The sequence below is a fragment of the Miscanthus floridulus genome, chromosome 6, assembly GCF_019320115.1.
Source record: "Miscanthus floridulus cultivar M001 chromosome 6, ASM1932011v1, whole genome shotgun sequence".
Classification (NCBI taxonomy): domain Eukaryota; kingdom Viridiplantae; phylum Streptophyta; class Magnoliopsida; order Poales; family Poaceae; genus Miscanthus; species Miscanthus floridulus.
This window is the reverse complement of record NC_089585.1, coordinates 114,048,401-114,069,702: the sequence shown is the minus strand read 5'-3', so window position 1 is coordinate 114,069,702 and position 21,302 is coordinate 114,048,401. Positions and strand designations below refer to the sequence as shown.

The 21,302-nt window shown below is 40.5% G+C and overlaps 1 protein-coding gene, 1 long non-coding RNA gene and 1 pseudogene across 2 annotated transcripts; 2 read left to right on the top strand and 1 right to left on the bottom strand.

The window, feature by feature from the left end:
- Positions 1-1,491: 1,491 nt before the first annotated feature.
- On the bottom strand, positions 1,492-7,409 carry LOC136459131 (diacylglycerol kinase 1-like). The gene is made up of 13 exons (XM_066459031.1): positions 7,277-7,409; positions 6,102-6,313; positions 5,854-5,976; positions 5,598-5,726; positions 5,176-5,261; positions 4,955-5,078; positions 4,053-4,101; positions 3,829-3,911; positions 3,633-3,700; positions 3,375-3,449; positions 2,574-2,661; positions 2,306-2,425; positions 1,492-2,034 (listed from the first exon to the last, which is right to left on the bottom strand). Exons 2-13 carry the CDS (start codon positions 6,297-6,299, stop codon positions 1,717-1,719), a joined length of 1,461 nt encoding a protein of 486 aa, XP_066315128.1. The 5' UTR covers positions 6,300-6,313; positions 7,277-7,409; the 3' UTR covers positions 1,492-1,716.
- A 4,792-nt stretch (positions 7,410-12,201) lies between these two features.
- Positions 12,202-13,552, top strand: LOC136461049 (uncharacterized; annotated as a pseudogene).
- Positions 13,553-17,499: 3,947 nt separating this feature from the next.
- On the top strand, positions 17,500-18,630 carry LOC136459130 (uncharacterized). Its single transcript, XR_010760142.1, has 3 exons — positions 17,500-17,577; positions 18,132-18,178; positions 18,280-18,630. It is a non-coding gene; the product is annotated as an uncharacterized lncRNA (long non-coding RNA).
- Positions 18,631-21,302: the final 2,672 nt, after the last annotated feature.

Sequence of the window (21,302 nt, the reverse complement as noted above, 5' to 3'; positions counted from 1 at the left end):
GTGCTTATTCATTATTCACAGTGAGTGGATTGATAGTCTCGTGTCCTTCAAGCTGCAGTGCTTCATGTAGATGGTTGTTTGAGGGCCCATAACCTCGTATGAAGGAATCTTGACAATGTGAGTTTCTGCTTACATGTATTTATCATACTTTTGCCAAGGGGAATGTAAAGTTTCCCGTTTTAGCTTACTCTTATTGGTGTAGATGTATATATTGCTAAAAGCATTTTGTATGTGAATAGGCTTAGGGTTAGAAATCTTAATAACAACAATAATCTTGTTCAGGAACCTCATTTAGAAGAGTCAAGACCAATGAGACCAAGAGACGAATCTCGAGTAAAGCACAAGAAAAAAAGCTTGGTTCTCATAGATTTCATACTGTCGCAGCTGACACTTTTGAGTTTCCCTAATACAATGACTTGTTAAACTACAAGCATTGTGCTTACAATGATTTTGGGTTTTCCTTTCATGAGCAATGGACATGTGTGCGGTTGCTTTTCTGTTCATTGAAGAATGCAGATATAACATTCCTCACTGAATGCTTTTCTGTTCATTGAAGAATGGAGATATAACATTCCTCACTGAATCTTGTTTTTGCCCAGGTTTCTGTCTCTTAAAATTGGCTTGTCTAAGAATACTATAATTTAGAATATAATATCATCTGGATGCCCTTTTTTACTTTATAAACAGGCTGGTGTGCTTTACCATCTTCATCACCAAGAATTTGTATGCTGTAAGCTTTTTAGCTTCCTTTTGGTTGTTGTAGGTTTATGCCATTATATTTTAGGCCTCCTGAACCCTCAGAATCTAGCACATCCTGAATAGTCAATTCTGGTATCAGATTCTAACATTATTCTATGTTTCGAACTTTCGATGGCTGATTATCGACTTTGGTGGAGATGTGAGAAGTGCGATACTAATCAACGATTCAAGATGAAACAAACCCAATGAAATCGTGAAGTCCAAGAACCTTTTCTGTAGGTTAGGTCATTCAGGTATGCAGTAAACTTTTATCCTTGCATATCAGCGCAGCACTTAAATTGGTTGGTAAATCCATTGAATTGCATGAGATGCTGAGCTGAAGAAATGTCATTGCTTAGATGCTCAGAAAGTCAGAATCAAATGTCTGATCTAGGAGTTGTTGGGGGCATGGTTATCAATGGCGTAATTTTTCAGATAAGCTGGTTCTGGTCCTTCTGGATGTACACCGGCTTTGATGAAGTTTTCAGTACTGTCCCAGGAAGAGTGACAAGTGGCGCATGACTTGGTCAAGCATGGAATGGGCTCGAGATGGGTTGTATTTGTAGGGTTTGTACAGAACTTGGTGGCTAGAGATTTGTCTAGTGCACCAGTGGAATGAAAATTCACTTTCATTTACATTCTTTAGAAAATAGTCAAACCATTGTATATTATTACTTCCTCCTATCGTAATACAAGTCCATCTCAATTTGTCCTAAGTTAAACGTTGTTAACTTTGCCCGTCAAACAATCAATATCTGAAACTTTATATAGATTGAATTGATTGTACAACATTTCTCAGGCAATGAGTTGCCGAAGAAAATCTGTATTGAAAAATACTGATGGTACAAACAGTCACACCAGAATCCGTTGTATTGTCAGCAAAAGTTATCTTACATCGGCAAGTTACAATCTTACAAAAGTTAGTGCCTCAAACTACTTCGCTACGTCCTATGCAAGCAAACTGTACAAGGCTCAATCTTATTGTTTGTTCACGTCACCCAAGTATCTAAAAGACAAGGCAGCACCAAAGTTCCTCCGCTCCTCCTCGAAGTCATCGTTCATGTCGTCGCTGGAGCTGGACTCTGGATGGACCGTTGAAATAGCTGGGCACGATTCATGGATGCCTTTGGCTATGCAGTCTTTGGTCGCGAGCATCTTCACCTGCCCAGCATGGGAGATCTCTACCACGACTTTGCCATCATCCTTGGGAAGAGGCTGCTTCCAGGGCTCCCCATCCATTCTCATGTAAGCATGATCAGTTGCGCCTCTGAGGAACTCGAATCGAACACGGTGAGCCTGACCATGAAAAGACAAAAGAATTTTATTGCTCACGAACTAGTTTTCTTTGAATTGAAGGTCGAATCTCCGGAAGCAGAGTGGTTTTATTTTGACTAGGCTTTAAATTGTTTAATCCTTCTGCTTGCCTAGTTGTAATTGCATTTGAATTGGGCCTGGCCCTAACTAGTATTACTTAGATCCATCTATCCACTGATAGTAATGCATGTGGCATGTGGGGAGTGGATGGGGGAAAATACAGCAAGTAATGATCCAGTATGCAGTTGCAAACCTGAGCAAGGCGAGTTCCATGGCCTTTTGGAGATAGCAAGACAAGGCCATGCCAAGCATCTTTGAAACCCACAATCTCCAGAAGACCATCATCCACAAGTGGAGGCATTACCAAGTCTCTCTGCAATAGTATAATTCACATGAGAGAATCAAATAGGAAATTTAAAAATACCCTCCTAAACATAATTTTCCTTTGTGGAATAAATCGAGTTCAATAGTATAAAAAAGGTAGTGTACAAGGAATATCATTAGCATAAGCTTAAACTCACTTTTCTTTGCTTCCTCTTACTTGGTGTTCCCCAAGGGTTTAGTCCACCAGAGAAGCTAGGCAAATTGAGACAAACAATGGACCGAATACTGCATTGGTGTAAGAAACTTGGTAAGAACATTATATATACCCAATTTTGAAGCATTAGTCTGACATCATGTCACAAACATCTGAAAATAATATAAGCACCTAGTGCTTCCACTATGATGTGTGCTAACTAGAAAGATGGTTCAGAAGGAAAACATGAGGATTATATGCTTCAATATTGTCTATATGCTATAAGTGAAACTTCAAAGTTTCATCAACGCAAAGATGAGTACATAACATCCAAAACTCTTTGATATGCTCACGGTTTATTTATACTTTTTTTAAAATATAGAAGGGTAGGCCTGGTGCAGTGGTGAGAGTTGTCTCACTGAGTCACCAGATCGTGGGTTCGAAGCAGCCTCTCCGCAGATTTTGCGAGGGAAAGGCTTGTCTCGGTTTATCCCTTCCCCAGACCCCACTCATGTGGGAGCCTCCGGCACTGGGTCTGCCCTTTTTTATAGAGTTGGCCAAAATCACTTTAGAGGAGTTTCTACAGATTGATTTACATTTGTGACTGTGAGTCATGAGTTATGTGTGTTTATGATATGAGTATTTTTCGCTTACTTCGCTTCATTATATGTTAATTTTACATGTAATTTCTAGATTAGCGGATTGAGTTGACCTGTAGTAGTCATTTATTTGGTATCGGATCAGACATATTGGCACCTGGCTAGTTGGTAATTGATATAGACAAGGAAGAGCACAGAAGGCTTACCTTTGTGGAATTTCCATGGTTTCCCATTTTCCAGATTTCTTCATTATCTTCACTTTCGCAAGGCAAGCAATGTTCCTGGGGCCAGTGAAAAAAATGCCAAAAGTGATGTGAGCCGACTACAATGTTATCAACAAGCCATGATTTTTTAAAAAATAAATAGAATAAATACCAAATTTCTGAATTGTAACTTGTGACAAATATTCCTTTTCACGACAGAAGACAGATCCACAGCCAAGTTAGTGCCACCAAGAGAATTACCGTGACATTGGATGAAACAGAGAGGTACAAAACCATCCTTGTGTACATGCCAGCTTCAAATATGTTTTCTGCAGTACAGAATAGCATAGAGATTGGTTTATGTACTGCTAAACGTATACGTAAATCATAAATGAGAATCAATTATAAGGAATGACCAGCACTAAGAAAATAAATAAAGCACACCGGCTTATTTCACCTGATTGGACAACTGATTCTTGAACTTCTCTGGATGCAGTTTCCTCTCAGAATGAAACGCATAAGACACTTGGGCATCCATTCCTGCGATGGAAAAAGAATCTCTTTCAAACTGCCATTTTAGCTAAGGAGAAAAGTTTCTTCTTTCCATTTTATTAAAAAAAATCAACAAAAGGTATTGAGCCACAACTTAAAGCAAACATCTTTTTGGAACAAGGAACTTACCCATACTGAAGTAATTCCAAAATCCCCCGCGAAATGTGTAAGAATACTCCTGGGAACACGCAGATAAAAAGATTATACAGAAAACATGGCATAGCATAGCATAGCATAGTTCAAATTGTTTGTTTTCAAATAATATTGTTGACAATTAGTTCAACTTTTCTCACAATCATTTTTACAAGAATTTTCTCTTATGTGATAACTGACATTTAAGAAATTCAAACAGTGGAGAGAAAAACACATTGCACAAAATAAGTATCTACTTCAAAATACATTATGTGCTATTCAATAAGTTGAAAAGGTTAATTAATCCTTATGTTCTACTCAACAAGTTGAAAAGATCCCAACTAAATATTTGAAGTTCAAGTAATGGAGTATATATAGAATAGCACAAGACTACAAGCAAGGCGTGTTTGAGCAATGGTTGTTCTTGATGCATGATATGTACTATTCACTTTTGTTATAATTCAAGATATTATCTACTCCCTCCGTTCCAAATTGTAAGTCGTTTTAGATATGTCCTAAGTCAAACTTGTCTAACTTTGGCCAAGTGTATAGAAAAATATATTAGCATCTACAATATCAGATAAATACACTATCAAAATATTTAATAGTTTATCTAATGAATCTAGTTTGATGTTGTAGATGTTTGTACATTTTTCTATAAACTTCATCAAAGTTGAAGAAGTTTGACTTAGGAGAAAGCTAAAATGACTTACAATTTGGAACGGAGAGAGTAATATATATCAACATGTAATTCAAATATAGCAAAGCTGATGGATCATATTCTTACGAAGGAGAAAGCGGGAAACAACAGCCATGTCCAAAAAGAAAGGCAAAGGTAGATAAATGCAGTAACTATGCTAACACTAAGGAAAAGAAATGGTAATGTCCAGCATTGTTACCATATCTTGTGGATCTGTCTTGGGCACATGGCGAAATGCATGCAAAGAATGAGGCAAGTCAGGAGGTGCGATTGGATCACAAGGAGAATCTTTTGGGCCCTCCATTCTCATGACAATGTGCCAGCTGAATTCTTGTAATGATTCCAATATTAGTCAAGACCCACATACCATATGAAGATTTCATACAGAAAGATAGTGAAGGCTGTAAAAAGCAAACCCACCTGTCAATGTTCATCTCTCTTGATTCCCTTACTAATTGAAGAAATGATATGACCGAATCATGATCTGTTCCAGGATTTTTCTTTCCCTGCATATTAATTGTTTGATATTATGGGCTGCCAGTCACATAAAGTGTTCCTTAGCAGCTAACAGCCTAACACGAAAGCTAGCTCCACAAAAGGCAATGTAAAGAGGAGTTTACTACCCAAAATTCTCTAGACTTAACCAGAAAAGCTACTAAAGTTAAAAAAAATTGCAATGTAAGGAGAAAAGGACTACAAAATATTTCGCCTTTGCATAAAGCTGAATGCATTAAAGATCTTATCATCAAGTATATATCAAAGGCTTAAAGCAGATCTATGCAAGTACTGCAGTAAAGATTGTCTAATAGGAAGAAAAGGATTGTTTTGATTTTTAAACTCACCCATCCAAAAGAATATGGCAAGTTATTTCCAGTTCCCAGTGGAACTGTAGCAACAGGAGGTGGACGTACTAACTTAAGATCAGATACAACTCCAAGCAACCAACCTGCCGTTCCATCACCTCCAGCAACCTGATTGGATTTCCATGATAAAATAGACGCATGTTAGGACTATTCAAATAAACAAACATACAAAATATTGGTAAAAATATTAGCAGGAGATCTTGGATCGAATATGAAATTGCCAGATTGCACTCACTATTAGCCTTAGTCTCCTATAGACTTCAGAAGCAAGAGTGTCACCACCATGCTTGAGCCTTTCCAGGTTGCTGTATAGTCTGAGCAAGACCTTGTCTGGAGCTTCATCAAGCAGATCAAATACCTGAATTTTACATAATTACATGGTTAGGCCTAGCCACAAAACCATAATTTCATTTACTGCAGTAAAAAATGCAAGATCAATGTGGTACCAAACAAGTATATCTGCAAAAAATAGACAATATCTACCTGGGCATGGTTGAGAAGCTTACGGTATGTGACAATTAACTCACGTCCCAGTTGACCTCCACTTTTGGTGTTGATAAAAACAACCACTGGACAAGTAGGTATCTGAGATGCATGCTCCACTGGAGACTCCGGTACGAAAATATAAGTTGGGATACAGAACTCTTTCAACATGTTATTTTTCTCAACGTTGTTCTCCATTTTAAGTCTGCAACCTGCAATATTAATGATATGTTACTTAGATGGTTAAACACTGTAAGGCTAGACATTCTAATGTGTGCTCTGAAGCTCTGACGCTTATGTTCTTTCACTGGCAAAAGGCAAATGCAGTACAGCATTTTTGGCAAAGGGTGTGATTCCATTCTATTCCAAGTAAGTGAAACGGCTTCAAATGGGATCATAACCAAAACCAGGTGAATAGCTGCTTTAGAAAGATTCTTGCTCATGACGTCCATCCCTTCTCAAGTGCGTGGAAACAGATGCCAGTCGCTATCAGTCTGACATAAGGCTTACTACTCCTACCAATTACGTAAAGATGAATTACTGTTGTTGCTAATTTGCCAATAAATCACCCCACCTGCCAGCATCCTAGAACAATCCAAAACAGGTAGCCATTATTTTGATTGCTTTTGTAGAAAAAAAGTAGCCATAAATGACCACGAATCATTTCTTTTGAAATAAGGCCCGAGTAATTTGAAATCATTCAAAGCGCCCAAACTGAAGTCACCAATCAATCAAGTTAAATTCAGTAATCAGACCTAGATGCACTCACTGATCATGGCAACCTAGAAACTAAAAACTGATCAAACTAGATGACACACCACAGGTAGAGAAACAGAACCGACACCAACAGTAGGAATCCGAAACAAACCGTGACGAGATTGTGGAGCTTGGAACACTACAACAAGCGAAAAAAAAATGCATGCCACGCCACTCAGCTAGAATCAAATCGTTGTAGAAGAACGCAGCGGAAACCCCCAGCCTCACAGGCCGATCAGAAGCACTCCAATCTGCAGAGCTATTCTGGACTTTAAACAACAACAGGGGAAAGAAAGAAGTTTTGCAGAAGTGCGCAAAACTCCCCCGCTCGCAATTACCGCATAAACCAGGATTCGAAACCCCATAAGAGAGAGAGATTAAAAACAGAGGAATAGCTTAGGGATCGCACGCGCGCGCACCTGGAATGCTAGGGAGAATCCGAATCGCTTGTGGGCGGATGGCGCAAAGGCCGAAAAGCAGGAGCGCCGCTTTGGGGGTCGGTCGGAGGCGAGCCGCGAGCGGAGGAAATGAATTGGAATGGGATGGGATGGGAGGGATTCCCTCACCTGCGCGTTTTTGTTGTGTGTCCTTGTGTGCCGAGCTCGAGGAGGGAGCCAGGGAGGGAGGGAGGGAGGGGGCAGGTTGAAAAAAACAACCGGTGAGATGGGCAGCTTATAAGCGGCCGCCAGCCAGGCGGGCCTCGGCGCTTGGTCCACGTGCGGCGCCGACGCGTGGCCTCTATTCCCGGCCCACCGGGCGGGCCCAACAGAATGATACAGGTGCGGTGCGGGACCGTTGGAACCTGGTCGGTTAACTTTACTTTAGTAGGTTTGGTTGGACGAGTAGTCTTCTTCCTTGACGGCTGAAACGGTTGCCGTGTCTGACGTGTGGCCCTGGGGAGAGGTGGTGCCTCCGTTCAGGTTCGTGGAGTCGGGATGCTGAAACGATTCGCGCCGCCCGCGGACGGAGTAGTTCGTTTGTTTGTCCTTCGGCTTTGGCTGGAGCCGACGGGAAACGGAAACCCGCCACGGGACACCCTTCGCGAGCTACACTTCAGCAGCGCGCAGCGGGCTCCTCCTCGTGCGCCGTTTCTTTTTCAGCGATCACGGCGCCGTGGTGGTGGGTGCGCCGTTGCTCGGGCCGGGACAGGTCAAACCAGAGGACAGTGTCCGGGAATCTTGACAGGTGATTTGCCGGTAGCTAGCTCCACGTGACCTGTACTTGGGTGTGTACTCGTTTCTGGATTTCAAGCGTTGCGAAAGGGTGTTGTGTGTACTCTCAGTTTGGCAATCAAGATCAGACTTTCGGGGGGCGGAAGATCGAATCTCATAGTAGAATGAAATTGGTGGTTTGAGCATTCCGTGCGTAGAAAAATCACCGTGGCCGACAAATTAAGACACAGCTGATGTCACTTTCTCTCAAGCGGCTGCATTCGTCGTTGCATATACTTGCATGTGCATGGTACGATAAGCACCCAACAACTTACAACTGCCGCCACCTTTTTACCATAGACGAAATAAACAAGCAACCACACCGTGGTCTCGTGGGTCTCGATTATGCCGAAATTATCCACGAGCAGAAGACCTGATATTAGTGGTTTTTTTCTCGAATACGCAAAAGATTTGCATATCATTGTATTAAGGAGAAGAGTTTAAAGAAACATACAACGCACTTCTATCGAGCGCCGAAGCAGGTCGACCTAACACAGCCGAAGCTGGGACATTAGTGGTGGTCTCATGCATCAAAAGAAAGGGGACCGATAGGTCCTAGGGACAGACACTACTACAAAACAAGAATATTGTTACACTTTCTTGTACACATTCATCGATGTGTTTCTATGAAATTTTACGGTAACACAAAACAATGTGATACAGACTTGGGTTGTAACACAAAACACGTTTTTTATAAAGATGTGTTACTGACAGTAATTATAGTAACACAAAATTAGTGTTACAAGCGAAATGTTATAAAAGTGTACTATATTATAACACATGAATGAAACATATAAAAGGTGTAACAAATATATGACCTATAGTAACACAAAATAATGTTGCGGTTCAAGTGCTACTAATCTTTAGCATGGTGTGAAAAATGATCAGAAAAAAAAATTGGGTGCCACCAAGATTTGAACCTTCAACCTCACCACCAACCCAAGGAAGACAGCAACACCCTCGCTACCACTAAACCATTTGAACCTTCAACCTCACCACCAACCCAAGGAAGACAGCAACACCCTCGCTACCACTAAACCACTTATATGTTTGTGAAAGATCTAGCATTTTATTTTATTTGTTATAGAAACCACGACTTGATCCATCAAGATATAAATTTTGAATTGTTTAAACAAATTCGAATGGAAAATGACCAAAAGACAAGTTGTAGATCTTGATGAGTCCTATAACTTTGTTGTTGATGACTTTTTCGTTATTCAAACAAAGACTGATGGAAAAATGACCAAAATAAAAGTTGTTGATTTGAATCAGTTCTAAAAACTTGTAGTTGGCGACTTTTCCATTTAAAATCATTACTATCACAAAATTATATTTGAAGTTTTTTATATTACAAAATCCAAATTTAGCATGGCGAGGAAAAATGACAAGAAAAATCTATTTGAAATCATTTACTGTCCGAAAATTCTATTTGAAGTTCTCATATTTTAAAAATTCAAATTTAGCATGACGTGGAAAAAATTACAAGAACAATCTATATCTGAAATCATTTGTTGTCCCAAAATTCTATTTTAAGTTTTCATATTTCAAAATTCAAATTTAGCAGGGCGTGCAAAAAATGACAAGAAAAATCTATTTGGAATAATTTACTGTCCCAAAATTCTATTTGAGGTTTCATATTTTAAAATTCAAATTTAGCATGGCGTAAAAAAATGACAAGAAAAGACCACCAAGATTTGAACCTACAACCTCAATAATCTCCAACGCCACCACTACCACTAGACCACTTGTGTATTTGTTGATATTTATTGGTCATTTTATTTCTCAAGTGAATGGAGAATGACAGCTCATCATATTTTGAAATTCAAATTTTGAATTCTTCAAACAAACTCGAATGAAGAAACAACTAAAACAAAAGTTGTTGATTTGAATTAGTTCTAAAAAACTGTAGTTGACAACTTTTTCATTTAAAATCCTTACTATGACAAAATTATATTTGAAGTTTTTATATTTCAAAATTCAAATTTAGCATGGCGTGGAGAAAATGACAAGAAAAATCTATTTGAAATCATTTACTGTGAGATGCAGGGCAGATCTCTATGGCACGGGATGCGGCGGCGATGTGAGATGCGGCACCGAGGCGGGCGGGCGGCGGCGTGGGATGGGGCACTAGCGCGGCTGCACTACCGGAAACAGTAAATATGCCGAGTGCGATTTGCCAAGTGCAATTAATCGGGCACTCGGCAAAGAGCTAATTTGCCGAGTGTAGGACGTAAGACACTCGGCATACATATTACACTCGGTAAAAAACAATATTTGCCGAGTGTAGACTATAAGACACTCGGCAACCTACAATACGACACTCGGCAATAAATTAACACTCGGCAAAATCGTATCACGTGACCAGCATGTGTGATGGCCGTCTGATGGCGTGCCGGGCGTTAGCAAAAATGCAACTTTACCGAGTGTTTTGACAAAGCACTCGGCAAAATAATCAGTTTGCCGAGTGTTTTCATCCGGCACTCGGTAAAATTATAAGTTTACCGAATGTTTTTCCCCAACACTCGGCAAATACAAAACTTATTTTCCTCTCCTACCCTCCAAACTTTTTCTACCATCCACATACACCATTTGTTACTACATGTTAAAATTTGGTATATTTTTGAATCCGTTTGATATATTTAATTAATTTATTGCGTTTAGAGGAATTTTTTGGTATAAGTCAAATTTGAACTGCAAGTGATTCAAATAATGGAATAAAATGAGTGGAAAAATTATATTCATGTTATTGAGTCCATTTTGAGGCCTTGCCCAAGAAATGAAAAGAATGTTTGAACATCTTGTTCACGAAACCCGACCACGAACATGTGGTTGAATGATTTTTAAATTCTAAAAAAACAAACAAAGTCTGAAAAACATGAGATTTATCAAAGTCTCATGATATCATATGTGGAGGCTATGGTAAAAAATTGAGAAGGTTTTGAACAATCTGTCACATACGATGTTTACAATCCGAAGTATCTCAGAAGAAGAATCGTAGCGTAGAGAATGATCCGGTAAGATTTGGATTCAAAGTGACGGTCGAATCGGGGTTTGACTTCAGAAATTTTTGTATAGGCAATAGAGAACATAGATTGATCCATGTGTAATTTTGGTAAATTTTTGGATCCGTTCGATAATTTTAATTTGTTAAGTGCAATTATAGAATTTTAATTGTTATACATTGAATTTGAGCTACAACTGCATGAAATAATAAGTTTTTTCGCTCCTGGCCTTGAAACTTTTTCTACTCTCCACATACAACATGTGGTACTCCATGTTAAGAATTGATATATTTCTAGATCCATTTGGTAGGTACATACGACATGTTAAGATGTGGTATTGCATGAAATAATAAGTTTTTTTCACTCCTGGCCTTGAAACTTTTTCTACTCTTCACATACAATATGTGGTACTCCATGTTAAGAATTGATATATTTCTGGATCTATTTGGTAGGTACATACAACATGTTAAGATGTGGTATTGCATGAAATAATAAGTTTGTCGAGTGCCCGATATATGGACCTAGCTAGGTGCTTCTTATTTTTTAAGGTTATTTGTTAACTAGGCCTGATTAGCATTAGAAGTTTGTGAGTGTAGTTTCCAATACATCCTCGTAGATATCAAACTTGCACAATCACATGTCTAGGTGTGCGACTCGAAGAGAACTTTCTCGGATCAATGACCTACTCATGGTGCTAAGTAAGTAAGTGAAGCTAGTAACATATAATTTTCTAATCGCATAGCACATTCTAATTTCATGGCCTTTCACACTTTATAGTGTCATGCTGAGTCAAGAAAAATATAGACGGGCACAGGAAGAACCATTTCGAGGCTCATTATATGGAAACACATACCCCTAGAATAGTTAATAGCCAACAACAAATGCGGGTTCTACATGATGTGGGCAATGCATTAGTATCTCAACGAGAGCACAATGGAAGGAAATAAAATGGTGTGTATGTTTCTCATTTTATGTATATCAGTTAATTCAATAAAACACACTACTGTTTTGTCTAACACTTGTGCACGTTGATGTCATCTTGCTTCAATGATAGCGTGAGAAACATAAAACCCCAAAAGCTATTAGACTTTGAGATCAAAGAACTACAAGACATAGCATGCATCCTTCGCCATGGACGATGTTTTGAGTAAAAGAGTATCTTTCAGGATTGATCAAGCCAAGGATAAGAGTAGTATAGATTCAGAGATGACGAAACTTCTATTGTAGTATATACATTTTTACTGTAACGACATATACATTATTGTAACATTTGTAATATAAATCTTGATGGATTTCTGATGTATGTGATGCTTTAAATATCTAGTCCAGTAACCATAGGAAATAAAAAATACATTACATAAAAATAATAAAATAAAATAATGAATAGCATATGGAAAAATCAAATCAGTTTGCCGAGTGCCCGATATATGGCACTCGGCAAATCTCAATTTTGCCGAGTGTCATATCTGGGACACTCGGCAAACCCCTTCATGGCCCCACCGAGTAGTTTAGTTATTGAAAATAAAAAAACAAAACAAGGTTTGCCGAGTGCTAGATCTCGGGCACTCGGTAAATCCGTTCACGGCCCCACCGAGCAGTTTAGGTATTGAAAATGAAAAAAAAATAACGGGTGTTTGCCGAGTGCTAGATCGCAGGCACTCGGCAAACCTCCTTTGTAACCACCCAGGACCCACCCGGCCGCACACACGCCGCCCACACCAGCCCCGCCGCACTCGAGCACACCAGCCCCACCGCCCACCCACACCACACCGCACACCACATCTACAAATCGGCGATAGAGGTGCTGCTGGGCGACGTCACCAACCTCCTCCTCATCGCTGAGACCCCGACCCCGAGCAAGCCCAGGAGGACCGCACGTCGTGCCCTCCCCGTGCCACCCTCCGTTGTCTCCATGGTCTCCTCCGCCTGCTCCTCCTCCCGCCTCGGTCACGCCCGCGCCCAAGCCTTCCTCCGCCGCCTCGGCCAAGCCCATGCCCAAGCCTTCCTCCGCCGCCTCGGTCACGCCCGCGCCCAAGCCTTCCTTCGCTGCCTATGTCATCACACCCGCGCCAAAGCCTTCCTCCGTTGCCGGTGAGTGAAGCTACGGCACCGATTTGTGCTCGATCCACTGCAACTGGCTGTGGTAGGCTAGTACTTCGATCCGCATCGAGCTGGGATTTCTAATCCTACGTCCTCCTCGTTTGTAGTCCTCAAGGAGGAGCGCAGCATGCTCAAATCGCTGACCATCTCCACAGTTCACCGCAGGACCACCGAGGCTCAGGGGAGGTGGAGGTGGAGGAGGAACCCCGCCACCGCCAACAGCAAGGGCAAGGAACCTGTCGCTGCCACGGCGAGGTGCCCACCTCTTGGGAAATCTGCAAGGACCAATAGCAGGTGTGGTTACTTACCTTGCCTTGCCTGGCCCCAGTACATGTCATCTGCGTTGGTGTATGTTCAATTCAGCCTCATTTGTGTTAACTAGAACACTGTAATACTCGATGTCTTAATGCTTGCATTGCTTGTTGCAAAAGAGTTGTTGTGATGTCATCTCACCTAGTGCTAAACGACCGCCGTCCTTGCTAGTAGCTAGAGTACACATCATGCATCTAGATCATTCAATTTTGTTTTCTGTTTAGTATATAGCTAGGGACGATGGATGTACAGCACAGGATGGATGTCTGTATGAGCGTGTGATGATCAACTTAATTGAGTTGAATTAATATACACACCAGCATTTAGTCGACAATTGACATCATAGCATGCATCCATGATGTCCATCTGTTTCTGTCTAACCGATCGATCCAACCATTTCCTTTAGTACATACATTTCATTTTGTTTGATTCATTTGATTCACTCCTAGTATTTTCTTTGGTTTTTGAGAACATCTAGGACTCATCTCGAATTCTAGAATTAGGCCGAATCGTCGAAATCATATTGTTTCGGCAGCCTGAACTACAAACGACGGTTCATTCTGTGCATTCTAGACTTAAAAATGGCATGTTTGCCGAGTTGAAAGCTCTAGTTTGGTTTTGGTGAATTGATGAAACCCTAAGTGCTAACCTAGTTTATCAAGTGATCATGAGATAGGTAGCACACTCTAAGTCGTGAAGCAAATGAAGATCATAGCATGATGAAGATGATGCCATGGTAATGATCAAGTGCTTGGACTTAGAAAGAAGAAAGAGAAAAATAAAAAGCTCAAGGCAAAGGTATAATTTGTAGGAGCTATTTTGTTTTGGTGATCAAGACACTTAGAGAGTGTGATCACATTTAGGTTTGATAGCCATACTATTAAGAGGGGTGAAACTCGTATAGAAATACGGTTATCAAAGTGCCACTAGATGCTCTAACTCATTGCATATGCATTTAGGATCTAGTGGAGTGCTAACACCCTTGAAAATGTTTGTGAAAATATGCTAACACATATGCACAAGGTGATACACTTGGTGGTTGACATATTTGAGCAAGGGTTAGGAACTTCACCGATGGAGTGTCCGCCCATAGAGTGCGGACAGTCCGACGGTGCCATCGACACTCTTTACAGAAAAGATGGAGGTCACTGAAAGTGACCGGACGCTGGTCTCGGTTGGACCGACGCGTCCGGTCAGTGGCAGCAGAGGGCGCGTGTTTTGGTCTTCGACCGGACGCTGGCGCAAAAAGTGACCGGACACTGGCAGGGTGCATCCGGTCAGTGCTGACGTACGCTGATGTGGGGTGTACAGAAGAGATGTTGAGTGACCAGACGCTGGGTGAGTCCGGTCGGGCATTTGGAACCTTACTAGAAACGACCGGATGCTGAGATCTAACGTCCGGTCACTTTCTAACTGACGCATCCGGTCAACTCAAGTGACCGTTGAGATCGGGACAAGTGGTTGTCGTCGGGCGACCGAACGCTGAGGTCCAGCGTCCGGTCAACATGACCGGAGCGTCCGGTCAGCCCGTGTTGTGCCCAATGAAGGGGTACAACGGCTCTATTTCGTGGGGGCTTCTATTTAAGCCCCATGGCTGGTTCAAGCTCACTCTCTTGGCCATTTATATTGATATAGCAACCTTGTGAGCTTAGCCAAAGCCCTCCCACTCATCTCCATCATTGATTCATCATCTTTGTGAGATTAGGAGAGAATCCAAGTGCATTGCTTGAGTGATTGCATCTAGAAGCACTTGATGTTCATGTTTTGCTACGGGATTTACTTATTACTCTTGGTGGTTACCGCCACCTAGATAGCTTGGAGCAGCGAGGATCGTCGAGCAGAGGTTGGTGATTGTCTCTGGCTCTAATCGTGGTGATTGTGAGGGGTTCTTGACCTTTCTCCGGTGGAGAGCCAAAAGGTACTCTAGTGGATTCCTTGTGGCTTGTGTGATCCTCATCTTATGTTGGTTGTGTGGCACTCTATTGAGAGTTTGGCGTGTGAAGCCAATTAGCGCGTAAACCTCCAAGTGAGTGAATCGCCACAACGAGGACTAGCTTGCCGGCAAGCAAGTGAACCTCGGTAAAAAATCATTGTGTTCATCATTGATTCCGAGGTGATTGGTCTTCATTGTTATTCATCCTTGTGATTGATTGGTTCCTTTATCTACATGGCGGTATAACCTTCTTGATCACTCTCTTTACATTACCGTAAACTAGTTGTCAAGCTCTTTAGTGTAGCTAGTTGTGAGAGCTTGCTTGCTTGGTTGGTGTGGCTCTTTAGTTAGCCTTTGAGAGCACACTAACATAGGGTAGTGTCATAGCTATTGTGTGAATAGATATTATCTAAACTATAATTGTGGTAGGTGGCTTGCATTTTGAGTAGGCTAGCGCAACACTTGCTTCACCTCATAATTGTCTAACTATTTTGTTAAGTATTGTTGTAGAAATTTTTATTAGGCTATTCACCCCCCCTCTAGCCATTAGGACCTTTCACGAGTGTCAGCCCTTTGACACTTGGTAAAGAAGTCAAATTCTATCGATTTTGGAACGGGCTTTGCCGAGTGCTCATACTGTGGCACACGGCAAAAGCAGTAAGTTTGCCGAGTGCCACTATTTGACACACGGCAAACTGGACAGCTTTGCCAAGGGCCCCAAGTTTGACACACGGCAAAAAGGAAATCTTTGCCGAGTGCCTCACCGTTGACACTCGGCAAATGTGTCGTGACTGTTTCCCCTTTGTCACGTAATTTTTTCGCCGAGTGTCGTTTTCAGCTCTCGACAAAGTCTTTGCCGAGTGCCCGACAGAAAACACTCGGCAAAGCTACTGTTTGCCGATACTATAGATGCCGTGTCCTCTTTGCCGAGTGTTACACTCGGCAAATCCTTTGCCGAGTGTTTTGTGGCCTTTGCCGAGTGCCTGTGGCACACGGCAAACCTACTGTTTCCGGTAGTGCTGGCAGCGGAGATCCAAAGGTGAAATTCGTGCCAAGTACCTAGCTTTTCCCTCACATTTGAAAAGTAAGGCATTAGTTCATTCTCTTGATCGAGTTTTGTTTTAGTGGTGAAATTCATGGAGAGATGACGACAGGTGTGCTTGTTTCTACACTCGCAGCTTATCTCAATTCTCTTACAAGGGAAGGGGTTCATGGTGCTATATGAAATCTTATTGTTTGAATTCATCATGTTCCTGTAAACCTAGTTGATTTAGTGGGATCCTGCTAAAATTCATACTGACTACTGATTTTTTGTTTTTGTAACACACGAGTGATCATGTGCATGTTTACTCTACTATTTTTTGTGCTTTTAAAAAATAGATTGATTGTTAAATGTCGTTTTATGTTGTTTAAGCATGATTTATAGGAAACCATGATGCAGCAAACCTGTGGTTTAAATCTCAACTCTAGCGATCTTGATTTGATATGGCTTTAAGAAAAATTGGTTAACCTTGCTACAATTTAGTTTTTACAGTACTTCTGTTCATTTCAAGCTTCAGCAGCTTGCTCCATATCACACTTCTCCATTGTGCTTCTAACGGCTAGAATATCTTATGGTATTCTATTCATCTGTACAGCTGACAAGAAGCAGCAGCTCGACTGTATTAATTTTCAGAGATTCAGTTGGACTTCAGTAGCTTGCAAATAAACCTTGGACACCATTCCGTTTTTCATTGAATCAAATTTCCATTTGGCGCTGTAATTTTCACTTTCCTATCTTCTGTTGGCTTCAGTGAACAAAACAGGTCATCTGGGCAACAGCAGAAAATCAACTATTTTATTTCTTCAGAGTTTTAGTTCTATAAGAGCAGCTTAGCTATTTTTGTTCTGCAGTTCACTTCTTCAGCAGGGTACTGCTCGTCGATTTATTTCTGCAGCTTGGTGCAGGCTGTCCATCTCAACTATTTTTCTTTGATTGGTTAGAAGTTTTCTTCTCTGGTTTTCAGATCTTTAAGAGTGATTTTTTCATCAATAGCATCATCAAGTGTCTATTCTCTCTCTGGCTTGGTCATCAACAACAGTTGCTGCAATTCAGAGTGCATGCTTTCTCATCTATCACAACTACTGTAACTGATTAATGGAGAATCTCAGGTAGTGCACAGGTATTAATTCCTCAAGCCTGTACATCATCTCACCCATAATTCCCGTGAAATGTCTATGTGAGCTATATATAGTGTTGCAATAGTTTTGAACTTTTCATGCGATCATTAGCTTTGGACTAGTGAGCTTGATAATTATTTTCGCATGTTTAATTAGACCTCTTATTAGCAGGCTTATTTGTGAATTGATTAATCTGCACCTATTGCTTTGCTTCTGCACTGCTTTGAGATTCCTAATTGCCTTTTCGGTAGTCCTGTTTGTTGGAATTTGGATCCAGTTTGGTACAGATCCTGTGTAACTTGAAATTCTTAACATGATCCTCACAGTTAATAACTTATGCAAGATTTTCATATACCATTTTATTCAATCCATGAGATGTGTGTTTGTTCATTCCCATCTAAACTTAAAGATCAGTGTTAATTTGTGTTTCTTTTTCTCTACCCTTTTCCGATTAGTGTGAAGTACACCTATACTGGATTCAACATTTTCCTTCTATCTCCTTTAGAGTCTACTTTTCTTAATAAAATTATGCTAATTTTTGCTTCTATTCTTTCAGAACCCAAGGAATTTACTTTTGTGTTTTACCATCTTCAGAACTAGAGAGTAAGATGACCTACAACTTAATAATCCATTTTCCACATTACTTATATGTAAACAAAATTACCCAATAGATTAATATAGTGATGTCTCATTGTATTTTTCAGACAATATTTGAGAGGTTTGATCGTGATCGAAGTGGTAGAATTGATTCATCTGAACTGTGTGATGGTCTTCTCACTCTGGGATATTCTGTCTCTCCAAACGTGAATGTTTTTTTAAGCAGGAAGATAGAGTTTGAGTGGAGCACTCGAGTGATGGAATGGTCAATTCAAGCCAACCTTTGCTGTAGTTGTAGACATAGCTCATTAGATTTTGATGTGTACAAGTACAAACAAGTGTGTCAAATACCTTTTGGGTTTGAAGTTTGAACAATGTGTGTAGCTAAGCTGAGTTTGATATGAGATGGTTTTATTCCAGATGTGTAAACAAATCATATTTTTGGTTTAATTGCTTTGTCAAAATGCTTTTTAACCATATATTATTTTGAAAAATTAATGATGTTTCAATATTGTTTGAGGCTAGTAAATAAAGTGTTGCAATGTAAACTGTCGGTATCATCATCTGGCGGTGGCAATATATATTACATACCTACAACAACCAAACATTTAGTGTGGCAATTGGCAATAGAGGGTTCCACCTATAGCAACTAAACAACAAATATGGCAATAGAGTGTTCCACCTATTCTAGTAGAGTAGACAATCACTGTAACACTAGGCAAATGTTTCAATAGATTAGTTATTGTGTTACAAACTCATTCTACTATAACCTGAAGTATTACTAGAGCAAAAAAAATGTGTTACAACAGAAAATCGCTGTAACACTAGACAAATGTTCCTGTAGATAAGTAAATGTGTTATAATAAACCAGTCTAGAGTAACATGGCCAATTGGAACAAAAAAAAAAGATATGTTACTGAGAGAGCTAGTAACATTTTTTTTATCCTATACTAACAGAAGTTGGTTACTGTATCTTTGCGCTGCAGTAGTGAGAGCAGTTCTTATTCGCGAGCTAGGTGTATAGCAGCGCACCGAATTTGTGCTGGAGGTGCCCTTGTTTACAAGCATGAAGAGATTCCTGACGATGTGACGGAAGCATCAAGCATCTCCTCTTTTCTTTTCCCGTGCTGACCTGGTGCTTACATAGAAAGGGATCGGAATGTTCAAATCAAAGATATAGCATGTGTTGTTTAGCTGAAAGGTGGTGCCGAAAGTTCTTGCCCACAGTGTGGAGCCATTTGCGATTTGCGATAGGGCTTGGTGTGCGGTAGATGCCCCAGCCTGGCCGGTCGAGGGCATGTATTCCAGAGCTAGATGCGGCGGTTGACGACACGGCAGCCTACGACGGGTTTTATTGTCGATCAGTCGACGGTTGGATTGATTGTCTTTGCAATTCAGGCTCCGTTCGCTGGGAGGAATTTTAGATAAATCTGAAGAAATTTGTGAGAGAAAAACATTGTTCTGGATAGAAAAAGAAGCGGATCAAGCCGGGTTTAAGGGCACGTGAACGGGCCTCAGTTGCTCTAGGACATGTTTAATGGCCCTGTTCGGCTTACCCCATATTCAGCTTGTTCGGCTTATTTTTTCAGCCGAAACAGTGTTTTCTCTCACAACAATTCAGCCACAGCAGTGTTTTTCAATCAGTTTCAGCCAAGTTTCAGACCAGCGAACGGGACTATAAACATATACATGTTCCCTCCTATAAGTGTTTCTATTCGCTCCTATAAACGATTCTAGGAGCCGACATTGAATATTAAGATTAATGAAGTTGCCATGTATCTCGCTGTTGACGGACACATATCACCTGCAAAGTCGTCCAAACCTGCACATCCATGCTGAGTTAGAGATTTGAACGTAGACGATCAATTTTCACTACAAGGAATCTAACTATTCAAATAAGATCAGATTTCACCATACTGGCTTAACATTGTGGAATGGCTTTATAATCTTTAGCTGATACAAACAGACTACATGTGGAAGCAGCTTCCACAGTTTACATGCTTACAGCTACCTTTTCACAATTCCAAAATCTAGCCCTCGTATATAATCATACAAACAATACCCAACTTTTACAGTATCTAGCTAATCTTAATGGTTCTATCTTGCTGGTTTCTGAATGTATAGTGTGCGCTAGATTTAACCCAATTACTCAAAAGTGGCTAACCCGAGGTTTTGGGCTGGCTGGGCAGTTTATTCCGCAATCTCATTTGGACCTAGTGTAAGGCCCCATACAAATCAGGTCCACTAAAGGCATTTTCTCTTTTAGAATTCTGGATACATCAGGTTTTGGTGGGTTTCCTTGTTCAATCGCTGAGAATAAAGTCGACTTAGGAGTATGTTTTTTTAATTGTGATGCTTCTTCGTCTGTTGGGAATCAGTTTCGAGCTTCTATCTCACAGTTTTTATCTACTCCTAAGTCCTACAAAGGAAGAGACGAGAGCGTAGAGCGGCATGGGCTAGGCCTGTGCAAAGATGTAGACTCCTTACCAATCAGGTCCACAGAAGGCATGTGGATAGATCATGGCCGGCTCTCCAAGAAACTGAACATAACAGTTTTTTTACCAGACTAGAAATGGAAGCGCACTTCGCGGCGCTCTACCAATGCCTCATTAGAGCTCAATTTAAGATTGTAAGGAAGTAGTACAAAAATATATGGAGGAACTCATAAAAACACATGATATTGGTAACACTAATTGCATGGTCTATCCATATAATTTACATGAAGACTTAAATTCATTAGGCAGAATAGCCGTTTTGGTCCCTGAACTATTACTCGAGGCTCACTTTCATCCCTGAAGTTTCAAAATGGCTATTTTAGTCCTCAAACTCTACTTTTGGGCTCACTTTCATCCTAGAACTATGAAGATGATCATTTTAGTCTTCAAACTTTGCATTTTGGACTCAATTTCATCCATAAACTATCAAAGTGCATTTCGGTCTTTAAACTTTATCTTTAACTCAACTTTGTCTATAAATAAAACTTTATATTTTAGGCACAATTTCATCCATGAATTACAAAATGCATTTTGGCTCAACTATAATAATATAGGGTTATAGGTCCAGCACCACCCACGTTTTGAGATGGACGATTATTGTTAGGTACTATTGTCCCTAATGTCGTCCCACCTAG

What these genes read in the sequence shown, in the direction of transcription:
- LOC136459131 (XM_066459031.1), bottom strand. Translation starts at nt 6,299, where the DNA reads ATGGAGAACAACGTTGAGAAAAATAACATGTTGAAAGAGTTCTGTATC. An exon ending in ATAGGAGACTAAGGCTAATA is followed by an intron (nt 5,727 to 5,853) that starts GTGAGTGCAATC and finishes AAATCCAATCAG; the next exon opens with GTTGCTGGAGGTGATGGAAC. An exon ending in ACCATGGAAATTCCACAAAG is followed by an intron (nt 2,662 to 3,374) that starts GTAAGCCTTCTG and finishes ACACCAATGCAG; the next exon opens with TATTCGGTCCATTGTTTGTC.